We start from the raw sequence: 21,797 nt of genomic DNA, 5'->3' as shown, positions 1-21,797 counted from the left end.
GTTTTATTAAAGAGACAGTATCCGGTCATTTAAATATACAAGCTCGTTTAGATTTTCCCATATAGCCAACATAAAGAGTTAGCATCTGGATACTAACTTTTGTGTAATTCAAATAATGTGCACTTTACATATCGGAACAGCTGTCACCAATAAAGATGCTGGCATATAAAGTGCTGGTCATCTTTACAGTGTTTCAGTTTTGATTGTCCATCTGAATTAAAGCTAATACTTAGCAACCTTTTCTACTCTTACTAACATATGTAATCAAATAACCTAAAACAAAATAAAAAGCAAACACCAGATTTGTGTTTCCCAGTTCAAATATTTGCAAATAAAATGGACTGTCAGTTACATTAAGTAGCACTGACTGGGACCTTATGTGATCTTACTAGAAAAGCCTGAAACTTACAGTTCTTGGTTGTCTAGCGTCACAGGATGTGATTCTGATTTCACTTACACTAGTTACATCGGTGTAAAACAGGAGAGAAAAAGAAGAAGAACTCCCCAAAGTTCTGTTCCAAAGCCCATTGAAGTCAGTGGAAGGATTTCCATCAACTTTGGAACAGGCCCTCAGCGTAACATTTAAGTGCTACAAAAGAAAAATCTAAATAGCCAAACCACATTACTGAAAAAAAAGTAGATTACAAAATTCTTGTATTTGAAGGGTGGAATGGATGCAATCTGAGAGGGGAGGATACTGTTTCTTTAACACCATTTAAAATATTTTCTGATATTTTAAAACATGCTTTTGAACTGAAAAATGTAATTGAATAAAAATAGCAAAACCACAGTATTGTTTTACATAGCATTATTAAAGCAGTAGTGCAGTTCTGTATACAAATGTCTATTCTTTTTTAGAATATTTAAAGATGCACAAAAAACTTCTGTTCCTTTACATAAAATAGATATGTCTAAAACAGATATATATCAATATATTACATATGTGCAAATCTAGCCAATTATACTGGATTAAATTAGGCCCCAATCCTGCAGTCATTGAAGTCAATGGCAAAAATCCTATAGATTTTAATGGGCCCTCTAGGAAACAGCCAATCTGTCTCAACTCAGTATTTCCAAGGCTCATTAGCGACACAAAGCATGGTTTTGCTTTTAGTTGAGATTAGTGCATCTTAGACCATACAGAATTGCATTTCCATTTAAAGCATTGTTATGCCCAGAAAATAGGAATCCTAAACAATGAGGTCTATTCTCCCATCAATCCATGAAGGGATTTATATGGTAACTCCCATCAATGCTAATGAGAGCTACAAAAAAAAACCTCCATGCAGGCATCAATGAGAGTATAAACCCTGTGTTTGCAGTTCTCTTTAAAATGTTTATCAATATATTTTACACCATTTAGAAAAATATTTTATCTCAAAGACAGGAGCAGCAGCATCTACCATATAGTTTCTTCACAGCTATTGTGAGAAAGCAGCATCATGCAAAATTTCCAGCAAAGCACTTGGTTACATCTGCATTTCTAGCACCCTCTGTGTATACTTGTGAAAGCCCCACTCCTTGGTGTCGGTAATATAAAAGCTCTGGGATAGTGCATTTTCTATGTTTGGCTAAAACTACCAAACCAATTCTGCATTACTGAGACTGGTTTGTGTAATCTTATACAGTACTTTTACCAATGGGATGAATATTGAATTGTTTAATTCCTTTGACTGCCCTGCACCTATGCCATTAAAACATAATCACAATTACTTCAGTGGAAGATGGTAGGAAATTTGATCATTGGCCTATTTTTGTTAAGATCTCTTTATAAGATCCTCAGTTACCTCAATGGTGGAAGATGACAGATAGATGTTATTTTAAGTACACCCATTGTTACTAAAGACTTCTCAGGACATCTCACATAGACTTTGCTATTGCTAAGGAGAGTTCCATTGTTGGATGGCTGATGGTAATAACTTATATCATTTTATTTTTTTTAATAATCTACTGTAGGAATTTCAGTTAAACACTTCCTACTGATATGCCACTTCTACCTTTCTGTCCAATGGCATTATGTATTTGAAGACAAATGGCCAAATCCTCAGGTGGTATAAATTGGTATAGCTCCATCGACCTCAATGGAGCTGTACCAGTTCATATGAGCTGAGGAGCTGACAGAATAGCTACCACCAATTTATTTCAGCTGAGGATTTAGCCTTCATATTTGCACATATTTGAATGTAGGAAGAAGATTTCTTCTTACCACTGTCCCTAGCAAAGGAGTTGTCCAATCTGCATTCAAAATGAAACTTCAAATTGCTTTTTATAGCTATTCTTTCAAAAGATTTACATTTTGATTTCTATTTTATCTTAATAAAGTCTTTCATTCTCAAAACCTTATTTACTAAAACAAGTTTATATCTTGGCTGTTGTACTTCAGCTACAATTTCAGACAATTTAAAATGGAAGACAAATGTTCTCTGGGGAACGCACAGCATGAATGTTTAGTGTAGCTTAACTATGTAAAACTGGCATACAATTGAGCTGCAAATAGGCATGCAGGCAAGTCCAAAGCAGGTGCATCTTACATAAGAAATACATGGACATCCAGTCTTGTATGGCCACTGAAAGAACCACAGAAACATTTGTGATCTAAATAGAATCTTGGTTCTTGTTTAGCAACATAGACGTGAATAATTCAGTCAAATGGACCAATAAGTCAAAGAATAACTGTTCCGATGAGCAACTCAGATTATTGCTTAGATAATGTAATGGGGAGTGGGGGGAATCCTCAAACAAGCCACACTGAATTGTTGGCAGGTATAGAACTGCCATTCTCCTGCTGAAAAATCAAGAGAGTTTCCATGGGCCATATCATTTCTATTATAAGGCACTGCGTTGAAACAATATCTTTTTCCATCCTGTACCTTAGCTATCTGTTTGCTAAACCCCAGAATAATCCTCTTCAGTATACAGTAATGTTGGATCCATTGTTTATACATGTCATCTAGCTGGTTAACGTATTTCTCAGCCTGGCTGAGCCAGATCCTCAGCTAGTGTAAATCAGCACAGCTTCACAGACTTCTGGCCCAACAGAGACATTTGCAAGTTTAGGCCTGGATTGCCCTCTCGTATAGAAATATCCAGGGGAGGCAACCCTGGTGAGAAGACAACTACCATCATAGGATATTCTCTGAACCATTCCATCAGGGGAGGGCAGTTTCTCCCAACCAAGGACTGCCCTCAAGCGCTGTGGATATCCTAGAATATACAGAGGCCAGGGCTGGTCATAAAGAGGCTCATCACCAGCTCTGGGACTCTCAGTGCCCCGTTAGCCCACTAGCAGTGAAGCTCCATTGGAGATAGGCTGCCAGGATTCCCTTGAGCTGCTGTTGCCTCTGGAATCTCCATCTGCCCAGGAATTTCCCATCATAGATATGGAGGCTGAACAATTCAAGCAGTCTGAGGCTGCATTAACTTTCCTCTAGCTTTTCTGCTGGTGTCTGAGGGGGGGGGGGGGGTGTGAGTGAGTGAGTGAGAGAAAGAGAAATGGATGGGATGATGCATGCCCAAATCTTTCCTATTTTGGCTCATCCCATAGCCAGCTGCACATTTCAGACCCATGGAGGCGGCCTTGGGAATGGACAGCAAATCCATCGCAAAGCTGGTTACAAAACAGGAGTTTTCCACATAGAAGGTCCCCTTTGCACTACTACAACTGGGGGAACCATTGAACCCTAGCTGATTCATCATTTAGTTCTCTTAAGCTAATCAAGTGACAGGCTTGTCTTTTATGTAACAGTTATTCATACATGCTTTTAAAGTGCATTCACTGCATGCAGGCACATAGGTACAAAGGCATACAATTTAATTAGAAAAAAAGAGTACAGTGGGTATCTATGCTGTAATCAAAATACTCTGGAGGAGGAAGGAGGTGAGAAAAACACCACATGAGCTGGGCTTTAATTTTGTGCAGCACCTGGATACCACAGCAATAGGCATTATGTAAAAACCCAAGAGAGCTTCATATTTTTAAGCATCCATATCTTGCACTTGCTGCAGACACAATACTACCACATAAGTGAGGGTTGCACAACTGAGAATTTATGAAGTAATTTCAGTTTTGGAATTTAAAGATGCAAAAAGCAAACTAAAGCTGAAATGGACCAATCACTGTGTACATGGACCAATCACTGTGTACACTCACAGGCCCACGGAAATCAAGGGAGCACCAAACAACTGCAAGGATCTGCCTGTGCAGGGCAATTTGCAGGATCAGGGCCTCAATACCTGAACGTCTCCATTTTTATTAATACATAAAAATAAACTACCAATTAAAATATTATATTGGTTTTAAAAGTTTCAGTCACTTCAAAGTTAGCCCTTGTATGCCAGGTTTAATCCACAAGCCAAATCTCCACATCAGACCTATAAATCCCAGAAACACTGTTTGATCCTTCACTGTATTAAATAAGAATGGCTATGGTATAGGGTCAGTCTTTTTAAAAGTCTCTAAAATTAGGCTCCTAAATCCCACTGGGTCAATTTTCTGAGTGCTGAGCACATACAAGTCTCGTTATAGTCATCTGGAGCTGCAGGTGTTCAGTGCCTTTGAAAATCTTGCTATTTTTATTTAGGAACCTCAATATGGACTTAGATAGCTAACTTAAATTTGCGCTGGTGTTCACAAATTGATTCTGGGAAAACATCAGATGCATAATCCAAAATGCTTGGGAGCTCTTTCAATTATTTCAGCTGTTGTAGCATCCCCTAAAAAATGTGCCAGTTTTGGGAGGAGGATTTGGAAGTATCATCATAATGTTCAGCGTACGTCTTCATCTCCTTTCTAACAATGAGACAGGTTATTTTTACTGACATGGTACAGATGTGAGGGGCTCAACTTAGTGGTGATGTTCAAGGCATTGCAAATTCACTTACAGTGAAGTAGACGAATGTACACTTGCTTATCAATGCGTAACAATCTAAGTTAGTGCAATTTACAAACTGAGGCACTAGAAGGTGAAAAAAGATGTAAATTAAAGCAAGAACCAACTTCTTCCCCCAACTGTTTATTATTCTTCATACTCTCCTGTCTTATGGCTACAAGTTACCCCACCTTGCATTCTCTGACACTAATTTAGCCCCAGTAGGCTAAATTCAGAGGTGATGAGTGTGGGAGGTATAAGTTACATCTTGTTAAGTAGGTGTGAGTCTATGTTAGTCTAGAGAAGTAAGGAAATCTAAGCCATTGTAGGAGGAGTATTAACTGGTAAAATATGCACATTAGACAGGTCATAAGAAGGTGTAAGTTACCTAGGGTGACCAGAAGTCCCGTTTTTAAAGGGACAGTCCCATATTTAAGCTCTCCTGCAGGTGTCCTGATTTTTTCTTAAAAACAGGCACATTGTCCCATATTTTCTGTCTCCCACCCTCCCCATCAGCACTGGTGGGTCCTGTTGCTGGGCAGATCCCTGCTTGCTAGCCGCCTCTATACTCCTCAGCTAAGTTCTGGAGTGGCAGGGGAATGGAGGGGAAGTGATTTCCAGCCTGTTCAAGACCCAAACTTGCAGGCTCCACAGCAGCCCCTCCACTCCCTACTCCTCCGCCCTAGGTCCTGCCCCCAGGGAGTGTGGGGCTACTCTGTCCCCTAGGCATGCTCCCCTGCTGCCACCTCTCTGGCCGGGTTTGCTGAAGCCCCTGCAGTCAGATTCCCTGGGCCTGGTGCACATGCTTCCTTACGGCTTAACCCCTTCCTGCCGACCCCGTAGCTGGGGGCACAGGAGGTGGCTTGGTTATGACAGTGGCCAGCAGCAGCCTGGAGGTGTTAGCTGCCTTTCAACACGGTGTGGGCAGGAATGGACAAGCTGCTTACAGTCACAGGCAAGGGGGGGGGGGGAGAAAGAGAAGAGGGGGTTACTCAGCTTATGTAATAACTGACATTCTTTGAGATGAGTGTCCCTGTGGGTGCTCCATCCAGGTCAAGGTGCGTCCCTGCAAAATTTCAAACAGAAATTTTCACAGCAGTTCCCAAACGGGGCTGCGCATGCACGGTGCCTGCCTTGCACGCTGTCAGTACTTGAACAGCACGTGCACAGCCCGCACTCCTCAGTTCCTTCTCTACAATGAAACCTGCTCCAAAATCTGAAGTAGAGGGGAGGAGGGTGGGTATTGGAGCACCCACAGGGACACTCATCTCGAAGAACGTCAGTTACTGCACAAGGTAAGTAACCTCCTCTTCTCCTTCAAGAGGTGTCCCTGTGGGTGCTCCACTCCAGGTGACTGAAAAGCAGTGTCTCTTAGAATGGTCCAGACTTCAAATCTGGTAAGAAAGCTGTTGATAAAACAGCATGACCTAGTTGGGTGTCCAATGATGGACTCTGCGTGAGAGTATAATGTTTAGCAAACATAAGGTCTGAAGCCCAGGTGGCCACCTTGCATATGCCGGAAAGCGGGACGTTGCAGAAAAATGCTATGGAAGTGAATACGAATCTAGTAGAGTGTGCCTTGATTGCCGCAGGAGGTTGGACTCATTTCAATTGGTAACACAGACGTATGCAGTCTGATATCCATTTGGATAGTGTCTGGGTGGAGATCACTTTGCCCTGAGATCATTGAGTGATAGCTATAAAGAGCCTAAGGATCTGTCTAAATAGCTTCGTTCTATCAAGATGGAAGGATAACACTCTACGAACGTCAAGCGTGTGCAAATGCATTAGCATGTGGTTTTGGGAAGAATGTTGGTAGGTGAATAGGTTTGTTTAGGTGAAAGGATGAATGCATCTTAGGAAGGAATTTAGGATGTGTACGAAGTGTAACTTTGTCTCTGAAGAAGGGAGTATATGGAGGTTCGGCCATCAGCACTCCAAGTTCCCACACACATCTGGCGGATGTAAGTGCTACTAAGAAAGCAGTTTTCATGGATAGTGTAAAAGGGAGCAGGTAGCCAAGGGCTCAAAGGGTTTATCAAAGCTGTAAGGGCCAGGTGTAGGTCCCATGGCTCTGCCAGTGGTCTTACGTCTGGGTAGAGCGTTTTGACACCTTTGAGGAATCTTTTGGTAACAGGATGGGCAAAAAAACAGTAGTGTTATATACCTTGTGGTGGAATGTTGTGATTGCCTCTAGGTGAACCTTTACTGAGCTAAGAGAAAGCCCAGCTACTTTGAGTTCTAGAAGGTAGTCTAGAATCAGTGGAAGAGGGGCGGAAGCCGGAAGGGTGTGTCTGAAGTGGTGAACCTTTTCCATTTCTGCAGATAGGTAGTGCGCATGGACTGTATCCTGTTGTGTAATAAAACTGCTCAGACTTGTATTGAGCATGCTAGTCCCTCATTAGAGAGCCATTGAGTAGCCATGCTTTGAGGTGGAGCATCGCTATGTTGGGGTGATATAACTGGCCCGTGTCATGATATTAGGTTGGGGAGTGGAGGAAGCGAGATCGGGGGACGGACGGACATCCTTGTTAGAAAGGGGTACCACGGTTGCCTGGGCCACGTTGGAGCTATTAGAATGACCTGGGACTTGTCTGCCCTTATTTTCTGTACCACTCTGTTCAGCAGAGGTATTGGTGGGAATGCATACAGCAGAGTGTCAGGCCAAGTGATCATGAATGCATATCCCAGAGAATTCTCTCCCAGACTTGTTCTGGAACAGAATGTTGGACATTTCTTGTGGATTGCAGTTGTGAAGAGATACAGTGGGGGATAGCTCCAGCTCTGGAAAATGTCATGTAGAATGGTGTCGTTCAGCTCCCACTCGTGATGGAGGGGGAAGGATCAACTGAGCTCATCTGCCATAGTGTTCTGAGAACCTGGGAGGTGTGAGGCTGAGATGTGAATATTGTGTTGGAGGCACCAGTTCCAAAATTTTATAGCCTTGGTTGCACAGGGAGTGGGATTGAGCTCCCCCTTGTCTGTTTATGGAAAACATACATGATATGTCAATGGTCATGACTCTGATCTTGTGTTTCTTGATGAGGAAAGAAATTGGACGCAGGCATTGTGGACAGCTCGGAGCTCTAGCAGGTTAATATGAAGCATGGTTTCTGTAGAAGACCAGAGGCCCTGAGTCGTGACATGGTCCATGTGTGCTCCCCAGCCGGTGAGGGATGCATCTGTCATGATGATAATGGAGGGAGGATCCTGCAGAAAGGGAACCCCAAAAAACAGGTATGAGCGAATCTTTGACTTTTGAGGGCATAGTTAGCAGTCTGCTTAGTCTGTGCACGTTGAGGTTTGTAGACTGGCTAGCCAGCTCTGTAGGCATCGAATGTACAGGCATGACAACAAACGTGCATGCGGCCATGTGGCCTAAAAGTTGTAGGCAGTCTCGAGCGGTGACCTGTGGGCTGCTCTGTACCCTCATGAGGAGGTTGCTCAGTGTGTGAAATCTGTCCTTTGGAAGTGATGCAAGACCTGTGGTGGAATCGAGGTGGGCTCCTATGCAGTCTAGTTGCTGGGTAGGATGTAAAGTAGATTTGTTTATGTTTATTTGCAGGCCAAGGCTGTGAAAGCAATGTACGGTTGTGTAGGTCACTCAAATGGCTTCCAACCATGTTTGAGACTTCAGGAGACAGTCATCCACGTAAGGAAAAATAATGATTCCCTTTTTTCTGAGGTGTGCCATTACAACAGCTAGAATTTTGGAAAAATCTCAGGGAGCAGTTGAAAGGCCAAAGGGCAAAACCCTGTACTGGTAATGATCCACGCCCAACACAAATCTGAGAAAGCATCTGTGGGCATGGTGTATCACTCTCACTCATGCCCGTCACCCCAGTCGGGGTATGGGCCGCCAACCACAGATCTCCAGAGTCCTTTATCCTGGGCCATTTGCTCTAGCTGGTTCCAGGTATAGCCCATTTTTATGCTATCAGCCTGAAGGTCGCGTCGCCAGGTGTTTCTTGGACGGCCTCTTTTCTGCTTGCCTTGGGGGTTCCACCGCAATGCCTGTCTAGTGATGTTGGTTGGCTGCTTGCGTAGTGTGTGTCCTATCCAACCCCACCTTCTCCTTCTAATTTCTTCCTCTGCTGGAAGTTGATGGGTCCTCTCCAAGAGGTAGATGTTGCTGATGGTGTCTGGCCAGCGGATCTGGAGAATCCTTCTAAGGCAACTATTTATGAAGGTCTGGATCTTCCTGGTGGTTGTTTTAATTATCCTCCAGGTTTCAGCTCCATACAATAAGACTGATTTCACGTTGGAATTGAACAGTCTAATCTTTGTTGCCAAAGACAGCTCTCTAGAGCTCCAGATGTTCTTGAGCTTTAAGAAAGCTGCTCTTGCCTTACCAATCCTTGCTTTGATGTCTGCGTCTGTGCCACCCTGTTGGTCGATGATACTGCCTAGGTAGGTGAAGGACTGCACTTCTTCCAGAGGGATTCCATTCAGTGTGACTGGGTCATTACTGATGGAGTTAATCTTGAGGATCTTGGTCTTGTCCTTGTGGATGTTGAGGCCAACCTGTGATGACATGGCTGCCACTATGTTGGTCTTCTCTTGCATCTGCTGTTTGCAATGCGAAAGGAGTGCAAGGTCATCGGCAAAATCCAGGTCATCAAGCTGGGTCCACAACGTCACCTGGATTCCGTTCCTACGCTCATAAGTGGATGTCTTCATAATCCAATCAATGACAAGGAGAAAGAGAAATGGTGACAACAAGCATCCTTGTCTGACTCCGGTTCGCACCTGGAAGCTGTTTGTAAGCTGCCCTCCATGTATCACTCTACAGTGTATGCCATCATATAAGTTCTTAATCAGGTTGACCACCTTTGCTGGGATGCCATAGTGCCGAAGGAGCTTCCAGAGAGTCTCTCGATCCACGCTATCGAATGCTTTCTCATAGTCAACAAAGTTGATGTACAATGAGGAGTTCCACTCCATAGACTGCTCGACTATGATGCGGAGCGTTGCTATCTGGTCCGTGCATGATCTATTTTGCCGGAAACCTGCTTGCTCATCTCGTAGGTGTGGGTCGACGGCATCCTTCATTCTCTCTAAGAGGACTCGGTTGAAGACCTTCCCTGGCACCGACAGAAGTGTGATTCCTCTGTAGTTGGCACAATTGCTGAGGTCTCCTTTCTTGGGGATTTTAATAAGATATCCCTCTTTCCAGTCTGCTAGAATCACTTCTTCTTCCCATATCTTCTCAAAGAGGGGGTACAGCATTTCCACTGAAACATCCAGATCTACTTTCAGGGCCTCTGCTGGAATATCGTCAGGTCCAGCCACCTTCCTATTCTTCATCATAGTGATGGCTTTTCTGATCTCATCTCTGGTTGGTCTATCACAATTGATTGGAAGGTCTTTGCTGGCTGGGTCAATGTCTGGTGGATTTAATGGTGCTGGTCTATTCAGGAGTTTCTCAAAGTGCTCCACCCATCTATTCATCTGTTGTTCTATTTCTGTTATAGACTTTCCCTGCTTGTCTTTGACGGGACGCTCTGGTTTGCTGAACTTTCCAAACAGTCGCTTGGTGGTCATACAGCTGTTTCATATTACCGTTGTATGCTGCCTGCTCCGCTTCTGCTGCCAGTCCATCCACATAATCTCTCTTATCCTTCCTAATATTCCTCTTCACTACTCTATGGGCTTCAGCATACTCTTTTTGCGCTTTAGCCTTTGCTGCTCTAGGGCATGGTGTATAGTAACGTGAAAATACGCATCTTGCAGGTTGAGGGCTGAAAACCAATCTCCTTGCTCCAACGCCGAAATGACTGTTGACAGTGTAACCATCCTGAGTTTTTGTTTCTTGACTAACCTGTTTAGTTGTTGAAGATTGAGAATAGGTCGCCATCCCCCCACTTTTCTTTTCGGTGAAGAAATAGCGGGAATACAATCTTTTCCCTCGGTGTTGAGTGGGTACCTGCTCCACTGCTCCTAGTTGTAGAAGATGGTGCACCTCTTGATGGAGCAAGTGTTCATGAGAAGGGTCCCTGAAGAGGGATGGGGAGGGAGGGTGGGTGGGAGGCATGGAGAGGAAGGGGTTGATATAGCCCAACTGGATGATTTCTAGGACCCATTTGCTCATAGTGATAGCTTCCCAGTTGGTGAGGAATGGGAGCAGATGGTGTCCAAAAGGACGGATGGTTGCAGTAGGCGCTGGGGAGTTTGTGGGAGGTCTTCTATACCCTTGACCAAGGCTTCAAATCTGCTTGTTCGGTGGAGGGGGTTGAGACGCTGTGGATGGTGGGAAGCGTCATTGTTAGGTTCTTCGTTTTTGCTGCAAATAGTTTCTTGCCATCAAAAGGAAGACCTTCAATAGTGCTCTGTATCTCCCATGGGAAGGAGAAGGAACCGAACCATGAGGCCCGCCGCATGACAATGGCTGTGCATCTGGCAGCCATGTCAGCACCATCAAGGGCAGCCTGAAGAGCCATATGGGATATCGTCTGTCCCTCAGAGACCACGGCTTTAAATTATCGCCACTTGTCCTCAGGAATGTCATTAATAAATTCCATGAATTTAGCGTAGTTCCTGTGGTCATACTTTGCTAATAGAGTCACATAGTTCACCACCCTAAATTGTAAGGTGGAAGATGAATACACTTTGCAGCCAAATAAGTCCATCCTCTTGCTATCCTTATCAGATGGGGTAGACCAGAAATATTGCTGTTTTATTTTCCTGGTTGGCCGCCTCAACCAGCAACGAATTGGGCAACAGGTGTGTAAAGAGAAACATGGAACCTTTGGAACAGATGTAATATTTGCGGTCCACTCTCCTGCAGGTTGGAGGTATAGTGGTCGGGGTCTGCAATACGGTTTTAGCTGGTTCCATGATGGTCCCATTGATCAGAAATGCTATTTTGAAAGAGGTGACAGGTTGTAAAATTTTGGTAAGCTCATGTTGGTGTTCAGACACTTCCTCAAGAGTGATCTTGAGCTCATCGGCAACTCTTTTAAACAAGTCCTGAAAGTGTGTGAAATCGTCAGCTGTTGTTGGTGGCGGAGGCATAAGAGCCTCCTTAGGCGAGACAGATGAGTGTTTATTAGTTGGAGTTTATTAGTCAGGTACAATGTTCTCCGCTTGCTGAGCTCGGCATCATTGTCTGTGGTTGGGGAGGAGATCTAAGATCCTCTCTGCGTGAGGTAGGACAAGTGCGATAATGTTTCTTATAAGATTCCCAGGGATTCCAGCATGGCCATTGGCCAGGGAAGGGTACGGGTGGTCCCATCCGAGGGTGGTTCCATCCATGGGTGGCCATACCAGGGTGGGAATTCCTGGTATATGAGGAGTGGGATCTAAGATGTCCCTGAGTCACAGGTGTCTTAACAGAGGAAGAATAGTGTGGAGACAAAAATGTCATCCACATCCTCCTCCTCCTCACTCGAGAGGTGTGAAGGGGCAGGGGCGAGTTGTAAGGTGCCGACGGTCCCGGTGAGAGGTCAGTGCCTAGTAGAGGAGTCTCTGGGGTGGGAAGAAATACCCAGGTCTCTATGGTGGAGAAACTGGGGTGGTGCGGCAGCTAACAGTGCTGAATGGTGATTCACTATAGGCATGTGAGCTGTGTATTGAGACGGTGCCGATGCAGGACGCACAGTCTGTACCGGCAGCAATCTGTGCTAAGCCGATGTAGCTGCCTGAGGCAATATCTGCACCGTATGCACCACATTCTGAGCTGGTGCCAATGGTATAGGTGCTATAGACCCAGGGGACGGGGGGGGTCACGCGCGGAGTCGGCGTTGAGAAGTATGTCACAGGGAGCACGGGTGCAGCAGCAGTAGTTTGTGGCATCAGTGCCGTCACACTAGTCGGTACCGGTTTTTTGTCGGTAACCGACGGTGCCACATTGGAGGCGGGCAACTCAAAGCCTTGAGCCTCGGCACTGGAGCGTGTGGCCGCTGACATGCAGTTGGTGCTGGAGGTGCCTGAAGAAGTGTATGTGCTGAACCGTGGAGCGGCCAGCACTGACATAGCCAAAGTCGTCAGCCACTGCTTAGAAGATGTGTGCCCCCTGAGAGGGGAGAAAACCAGTCATTTCTTTGCCTTTTTTTATCTTTGAGGATTTCGGCGCTTAATTCTGTCGGGAGGAAGACTGCTGGCCCGGGTCCAATGCGGGTCTGAGGGACTTTTCCAGCCTCAGGTCACTGTCCTTGCGGGTCCGCGCTTTAAGTTTAAAATAGTGTACGCATTTTTGGGGTACATGGGATTCCCCCAAACATCGTACGCACTGAAAATGGCCATCAGGAATGGGGATGGCGTCTCTGCATGTTATGCATCTCTTGAGGCCGGACAACCAGGTAGATTGGGAGTCACTAACTCTGAGGTAAAGAATTTTTTTTTTTTTAAATAGGAGGTAAGTAATAGTTTGTTACGTATTTAGATAAGTTTTAGTTAATTAACTACTAGAACTTATCTAAATAAAGGCTATGAAGAGTGAAACTAGTGGGACTGCTAAACTCTGTCTCTGGACAGGGACGGTAGAGAAAGAACTGAGGAGTCCGGACCGTGCATGTGACAGCGTGCAAGGCAGGCACCACATGTGCGTGGCCCGTATGGGAACTGCTGCGAAAATCTCCGATTGAAGGCGCAGGGACACACCTTGACCTGGAGTGGAGCACCCACAGGGACAACACTTGAAGGAGAAGAGATAAGCTCTGCAAAGACACAGGCCAGGTCATCCCTTCCCCCTCATCCTCCCCTGCGGCTGGAAGCAGCTCCCGTCCTTTCCCTCCCACATAGTGCCGAAATGCTCCTGCTGGCCACATTCTGGTGTGAACCATGGCAGAAATCTGGGGAGGGGAGGGGACGGGAGGGGAAGGGAGGGCATGTGACCCTGCACGCACCCTGCCCCCTTCCCCCCCCCCAAGTGTTGCCTTGGGAAGACATGGTGTCAGGTACGGGAGAGGCGGGTCTGTCCCGGGGACCAGCCAGGCATGGAGGGCAGAGAGCGCCAGGCAGGGATGGTCAGTTCAGTCAGTCACCCCTCCCCATCTGGAGGGGGAGGGTCGGGTCGTGTATGTCACCCTTCCCTGTGTGAACCCTAAAGCCTTAAAGATAAGAAGCCAAATAAAAAGAATCCAACTACTCAGTATTTCTTTTTAATGGAGGCTCAGTCAGCTTGATGTTAATTTGACCGTTGTACCGCATAGTTCTGATTGATTGCTGTTGAACTCGCTTGAATAGGAGTAATTTTACCAGGTGCCCTGTATCCAGCATAAGGAAATATGGTCACCCTAAAGTTACCCCAATTTTAACTCCCTCTAGACTTCCTTCTCACTTCTGAGTCTGGTCTGTGGTTAGTTTATTTTTAATTCTGACTCAGTACTTTTTGTCTTTGCATAAATGAGATTTGTTCCACCTAATAGTGGGCTGAGAAGTGGCAAAGAAAGCACATGGTTAGTAGAAGAAGCCCTGTGCATATTGAGAGCCCTGCTCATAGAGAGAGATTCTGCTCTCACTGGGAGTTGTATTTTACCATAATGGGAGCAGGTGATTTCCCGCTGTACAGTAAAAAGTCTGAAAGTTCCCAGCAAGGCCTCGATTGCCTTTTTCTATGCCAGCTTGATCTCTCATATTGAACACCACCACCCATAGCTGGGGGCAGATTTGCAATTTAGCTGCCTGCACCAGAAAGGTTCACTTTCATTTAGTTTAACCTCCCATCATGAGCTACAGGACAGAATTTTCAAAAGGACTCAGCATCCATAATCAGCCAGATTTCCTCCCCATCCCGCACAAGAATTCGGCTCCCATTTAAGCACCAAAAGGAATAGTCAGTTTTTCAAAAGAGCTCAGCATGTTGGAAGTCATTTGGCCATAAGTATCTCAATGGGAGCTGCTAGGTGCTGAGCTCTTTTGAAAATGTGGCCCCAGGTGTGGGCATGGAGCACTGAAAAATCCATCTTTGAGCTCTTTTGAAAAGCTAGTTGAGAGTGAAGAAGATTAAATGATGGGTTTGGAGTTTTATGTTTTTAAAAATATGGCAGAAGAGAGAGAAGGGGGAGGGATTTTTGCCCCCATTTTAGTCTACAAAATATTTTAAAGGGAATCTGGAAAAAAAAAGTTCTTACAGTCACTATGAATGATGTCATCCCTATTCAATTCCAAAATCCAAACAGAAAAAATATGAAAGATTTATGTAGCGGGGATTAGTATAGATGAGCTTGCTGCAACAGAGCCGCCCCTTATAATATAATGCCACCCAAATAATGACATCAGAACTGCAGCCAGTCAATGTTTCTAAGCTTTTAACATCATTCAAAAACAGAATCAGTAGCAAAAGGGGAAGGGTGTACCATCCAGTAATGAAAGCAATAAGTAGCATCATGTGAACAGACAGCAGAGAGAGACCATGACATCAGAAAGGGTGGGTTTAGCTATGCAACTGTTTTCTTTGTACTACATCTGTAAATATTGAAAACTGGTGGTCTGTAGGAACTGCTGCCATTTTGTCAGGCATAGTTGATGTGGCATTTTACAGAGACAATACTAACTATGTATTATCTCATGAACACTTAGCTTTTGTTCTTCCTTGTTTTGTTATTTTCCTTAATCTAAAATAAAATGCTAATACAAAATTTAGACTGGAATAATATGGTTACTTGTGTGTATGAAAACAATAGAACCATTTTCCCCGTAGTTCATGAAATACACATGTAGGAAGCATCGGACTCCTTTTGTTTCTATGATTGAATTCTAAAAGCATTAGGATCAGATGCCTCCTTGCAGTTAAATAAGTAATGATAATAATAATTTTGTAGCCTTGACATACTTTCCCATTAACTCTGTTGGAAGCAGTGATATCAGGAATAAAATACCAAATATTCCACAGAGTTTGAAACAGAAGATATGTGAAAAAATGGGATTTTGTTTGCTATTCTGAAAATTTCATAAGTAGACTTGAAAGCATGCCCACAAAGTCACTTAGACATGTCAATTAATAAATAAGTAAAGGGAGGCCCATCAATAATTATTAACTTCCTTTTAAAAAAGAAGTCCCTAGAACAGGGGTCGGCAACCTTTTAGAAGAGAACATAAGAACATAAGAAAGGCCGTACCGGGTCAGACCAAAGGTCCATCTAGCCCAGTATCCTGTCTACCGACAGTGGCCAATGCCAGGTGCCCCAGAGGGAGTGAACCTAACAGGCAATGATCAAGTGATCTCTCTCCTGCCATCCATCTCCATCCTCTGACAGACAGAGGCTAGGGACACCATTCCTTACCCGTCCTGGCTAATAGTGGACTTAACCACCATGAATTTATCCAGTTCTCTTTTAAACTCTGTTATAGTCCTAGCCTTCACAACCTTCTCAGGTAAGGAGTTCCACAAGTTGACTGTGCACTGCGTGAAGAAGAACTTCCTTTTATTTGTTTTAAACCTGCTGCCTATTAATTTCATTTGATGACCCCTAGTTCTTGTATTATGGGAATAAGTAAATAACTTTTCCTTATCCACTTTCTTCACATCACTCATGATTTTATATACCTCTATCATATCCCCCCTTAGTCTCCTCTTTTCCAAGCTGAAGAGTCCTAGCCTCTTTATGGGACCCGTTCCAAACCCCTAATCATTTTAGTTGCCCTTTTCTGAACCTTGTCTAGTGCCAGTATATCTTTTTTGAGATGAGGAGACCACATCTGTACGCAGTATTCGAGATGAGGGCGTACCATCGATTTATATAAGGGCAATAATATATTCTCAGTTTTATTCTCTATCCCCTTTTTAATGATTCCAAACATCCTGTTTGCTTTTTTGACCGCCTCTGCACACTGCGTGGACATTTTCAGAGAACTATCCACGATGACTCCAAGATCTTTTTCCTGACTTGTTGTAGCTAAATTAGCCCCCATCATATTGTATGTATAGTTGGGGTTATTTTTTCCAATGTGCATTGAAGTGGTGTGCCAAGTCTTCATTTATTCACTCTAATTCACGTGCCAGTAATACATTTTAACATTTTTAGATGGTCTCTTTCTATAAGTCTATAATATTTAACCAAACTATTGTTGTATGTAAAGTAAATAAGGTTTTTAAAATGTTTAAGAAGCTTGTAACAGGGTGCTGGCTAGGAGAAACAAGCCAGGCCCCTGTTAGCCCTGTTCCAGAGGAAAAAGGGTTAGTTGGGCTGGCTGAGGGGCCACACCCTGATTACCAGAGGGGATCCACCTGCAGGCCTGGGGAGCCAGCCTGCCCTATAAAGCTGGCTAAGAGACAGGAAGCGGGGGGAAGACAGGAAAGGGAGGAGCGTGGGCTCTAGATCCCTGCTGGCTGGGAAGCTAGTAGTCTCCAAGAGTGTTGGTCTCTGTAAATACTTGTAAATAGTAGGTGGTGGGAACGGACACAAACAATAAAAGGACACGGGTGCTGCACCTCCGTTGGTCTCTGGGCGTTTTTGGGGCCTAGGCCAGCGAGGACCAGGTTACAAAACTTCATTTAAAATTAAATTAAAATGCAGAGCCCCCCAGACCGGTGGCCAGGACCCAGGCAGTGAGTGCCACTGAAAATCAGCTCGCGTGCCGCCTTCTGCACACGTGCCATAAGTTGCCTACCCCTGCCCTAAAATAATTTCAGACTTAACTCTGTGCCTGAATCAAATCTAAGCAGTATGATTTTGAAAGATATATAATGTCAGATTTTCATGGACAATTTATGGGTTAACTAAAAACAGCTGCTGTGACTAAATAAGAAATATTATGAAAATATGATTTAGAGATGGAATAGTCTTCTATTTTCTTTTAGAAATTGTTAATTGTGTCTTTGAAACATATTCAGAACACTACCATAATTCCAAAACATGGACCATACACACTTAAAGAGAATACAGACCACAAGGAAAAGGGGGAGAAATCTTTAAAGTTTATGTGATGTCTTCCATGCTGCCAAGAGACAGAATGAGGGACTCTTTCACCCTCCCATTTCATAGCTGCTAATTGCTTTATGACAGCAACACTGTAACTTTCAAGACAGTATCACATTTTACTCCTAGAACTGTAGGGACAGTTTCATGCCAACTATACACAAAGCTGAAAGAATTAAGCTCATCACTTTTTGCTATGGGGCAATAAAAATTCACTTTCCTTACTTAGTTATGTATTTTGTACCATTATCACCATGAGCCATTCACTTCCTGAAACTATAATACAGGATGTACATCAAAGCAGAATTGGCAGTGGTGGGGAATTGAAGGTCAAATATGAAATACAGATTGGTTTCAATCTGAATGTTGCCACCGTGATGAGCTGAGCTCATTATCACAACAAAAGTGAGAACTTAGCTGGTGAAGGGGAAATCAGGAGAACTAAATACTATTTAAATATAGTAAAATTCACTTATACCTTGCTGCTTAGAGTATTTGTAGTATGACACACATGCTCTCTGTTTAATTTTAATTTGTATATTTGTGTTATAAAAGATGGCCATAGATTCTATTACCTCTGGGTGCAATCCTTCCCTTTACAAATGTTTATATCAGGGAAATGACTATTTCTCTTACAAACTGCAGTTCTAAAATCCAAAGGATTGATGATGTGAGCCCATAGGTGCTAAATAGAATTCCATGCTTGTTATATTCCAACAGCACTTTACATCTATTTTTAATTAGTCACCTTTTTATTATCCATTAAATGCTGGATTGCATTAACCTTCTCCCTTTATAAGGGGTAACTATTATTGTTATTTACAGATTTGACCAAAACCTTTGCTTAGAGACTAGATTGGGATCTCCACTGCCACTTTCTTTCACCTGCTGCTTTACTTTCACAGCACTGCAAAATGAGCAGTAATCAATGTTCACCTCTTAGCTCTGCTTGTATATTGTTTAGCAGAAATTCATCTAATTTTGCAAGCTGGATCAAAATGCAAAAGTTTCCAAAAGTCTGATCCTGCAAATACCTACGGGAAACTACTCACGAGTTAAGTATATATTAAGTGTTTTCAGGACAAAAACCTATAAATGTAACTGAGATCTCCTTCTCCCACCCTGGAAAAAATCAGCACTTTTGTATTGCTCTGGTTACCAGTGTAATGCTATTTTCAAAATTGACTTAATGAAGTCTTATTTATATGATTATCAATAGTTATAACAAGGATTATAACAATGCAAAAATTCAGATATGTCTCTATTAATATGTGATCTATTAAAAGGACACTGTCAGGTTGATTTAAACCCAGAGATTGGGTTATAAAAGAAGGCTTTAACCTAACACCAATAAGGAACATTTCCAAGATGTTTTTGTTCAAATTCCAGCAATAGGTTGTTTGTTTTCCCTGGGATGTAAATATTTCCTCCCTGCAGTTTTTGCAAACCAAAACACTGCAGCCCTTTGTTAGGGCATGAGAGCCAGAAAGTAAAATTGATGAGAAACAAAAGAGAAACTGACTAGTCCATTTTCATTGCCTAAACAAAATTTAATGCAAAAATACACCAACCAACAGTATTAACAGCAAAAGAGTAAATTAGGTTCAATATTTCTTTCAGCTTTAATTATCTATGGTGCTATTAATAACACAAATTGGTTCTTAAAATATATGTTTTTTTAACCTGACCGTGTCCCTTTAAATATGCCCCATTTATGTCAGAAACCCTGCAATTGTGTGTGTATGTGAATATGTGAAAGCTATTAATAGGTGTGTACAAGCCCCTTCTAAGTGGCTAAAAGCCCCAGCAGTGATGATACTCACGTTGGCATTGCCCCCATGACTGACGGGCCCAGCCCCAGCAGCAATCAATTCTACTTCCAAACCGACACAATCCCATAGAGGAGACTATTTGTCTGGGCCACCTGCACAAGATAGTTTAAAAAAAACAAACAAGGAAAAAAAAAAAACCACCCTTATCTACAATTCATAAATCTTTTCTAAAGAAAATCCATGTTACTTTTTAAAGTAAGTATCTTTCTGGTTAACATAGCTGCTTTAATATTAGCGCGTAGGGTGAAAAGATTTTCTGTCCAAGTGTAGAACTCGGACAGTGGGGAGGGGGGGGGAGAGGAGGGAGGGTGGTGTTAACAGACGAGACATTTTAAAACCAGAAATAGCAGCGTCTAATATACTATGTAGCATGCTCACTGCTGCCACTCACAGGATGGTCATAAGCAATATCAGATATCTGAATTTTACAAAATTTATAAGTAATAAACTGTCATCAACAGTGTTTCAACTTTGATTTCACAAATCTGAACTAATGGCCAAGTTTGAAACCTGTCCTAGATATCAGAAATTAAGACAAGTTTCTGTCTTGCAAACAGGCAATAATGGGAAAAGGGAAGTTTAATTATTTTTTTGCCTCGTCCCTATGAAATGAATTAGGTTACATTTGGAGTCTTAAACATTCAGAAAGCAACGTCATAAAATTAATACATTTTAATAACAATGTAAAAAAAAAGAAAAACAGTATTTGAATAAATTATAAAAATAAATATTTGGTATGTACATGTTAATTGATTTCCATGTACAGTAAAACATAGTTAGTGTTTTCATTTGAAAACCTATTCAGTCTTTCATTATACATGAACTACTCCCTGATTTGTGTTTAAATATTTCACTACATTTGACACAGTTTAACAATACTGATTACACACATTCCTTCACCTCAACACTCATTTTCACATTTCATTTATCTAGATTCATGTTTAAACTTGAGTTGCAATTTTTTTTCAATACAGTACATTGTTTAAATGCCTCTTGGCACTACTTTTGGTTTGTATGTTATAGGAAGCATTTAAAAAAAAATCTTGCAGTATATGTCCATAAGCACTTGATGATGTAACAAAAATTATATACAAGAACACCACTTAATTTATAGGCACATATACATACAAAGTGTGTGTGTGTGTACACGTACACACACACACGCTTTGTATAAATAAATAAAATGTGTATAATTTAGATGCCATGAAAGACAGCCTACCAAGCCTCAGACCTTTTTAAACTGCTTTATGCCAGGTGATGTGCAAGAGGGTGTGTTACTTCTCACTAGCCTCAGCTAGTTCACCTCTGTCTACAAAGTCTTGAGAAGCAAGAAACCAATTCAGTCTTCATTTCAAGACCACAGTAAGCTTTATGACAGCCAGGTGTGCTTTTTTTTTTTTTTTTTTTTTTTTTGGCTTGGGGAGTGGGGAAGAAGAGTGGAGAAGAGAGAATGTAGAGAGGGTTCCACTGGAGGCTAAAACCTCAAGGCTTCACTTGTTTTTGACCCTAGTTTGAACTCCACTCTCCAAAAGTGAGAATGCTTTGCATCAGTCAGACCGTCTACATACATTTTTAATGACCCTCTAAAGGATCAAATCATCCAGGACTTGTTGTGATAAATTACACATAGATAATACACAGGTTGGAATTTTCAGCTGTACTGATGTAGCCTGTAGGAGTATCAGCTGCATAATAAAGTTATAAGAACTCTGGAGTTGTTCAAACCTGTCATAGCATGCATATCTCTTTACATCTGAGATATGTTCATATAAGACACTAATATTATATGTATAGCTTTTCAGAATTATTTTAACACTAATATATGAGTGTGAAAGGGCGGGAGAGACTCGTGAAGGTTAAATCTGGGGTGGACACACAATTTTTTAGTGGTGGAAAGAAAAACAAGATGTAAATCTCATCCCTCCACCACACATGTAAAAAGAGTTTATTCAGTTCTTCACTTTTGTCTATCATAGATTTATCTTTAGAAAAAATAAAATCATGCCATTAGGTAAGTCAAACTTTCAAAAGAGGACAATGAATTGCAGCTGTTCAATCATTTGCTAAACTGAAGGTACAAACAATGAGACTAACTTGTTTATGACCTGACAACCACTGTTGAGTTTGCCTTAGTTCTTTTTCTTAGCTTCCCACCACGAGGGGAAAAAATAGGTTTGGATCTCTCCACTGAAAACTTATGACTATGTTTAGATGCAAACTGTTCAGGACTGGCTCTG

The 21,797-nt window shown here is 42.6% G+C and overlaps 1 protein-coding gene and 1 long non-coding RNA gene across 5 annotated transcripts in view; one reads left to right on the top strand and one right to left on the bottom strand.

Moving 5' to 3' along the window:
* The window catches only part of LOC122174665 (uncharacterized), a 76,926-nt gene that overhangs the window by 39,237 nt on the left and 15,892 nt on the right, over positions 1 to 21,797 (top strand). The window lies entirely within an intron of this gene.
* The window catches only part of NPNT (nephronectin), a 97,338-nt gene that overhangs the window by 74,614 nt on the left and 927 nt on the right, over positions 1 to 21,797 (bottom strand). For all 4 annotated transcript variants that reach the window (XM_008170120.4, XM_008170121.4, XM_008170122.4 and 1 more), the window contains exon 2: positions 19,552 to 19,652. In XM_008170120.4, coding sequence (XP_008168342.2) covers positions 19,552 to 19,652 — 101 coding nt within the window. The remainder of the gene's footprint in view (positions 1 to 19,551; positions 19,653 to 21,797) is intronic.

This window comes from Chrysemys picta, chromosome 5, assembly GCF_011386835.1.
Source record: "Chrysemys picta bellii isolate R12L10 chromosome 5, ASM1138683v2, whole genome shotgun sequence".
Taxonomy (NCBI): domain Eukaryota; kingdom Metazoa; phylum Chordata; order Testudines; family Emydidae; genus Chrysemys; species Chrysemys picta.
Note: the sequence above shows the minus strand (reverse complement) of the source record. Positions and strands in the feature narration are given on the sequence as shown.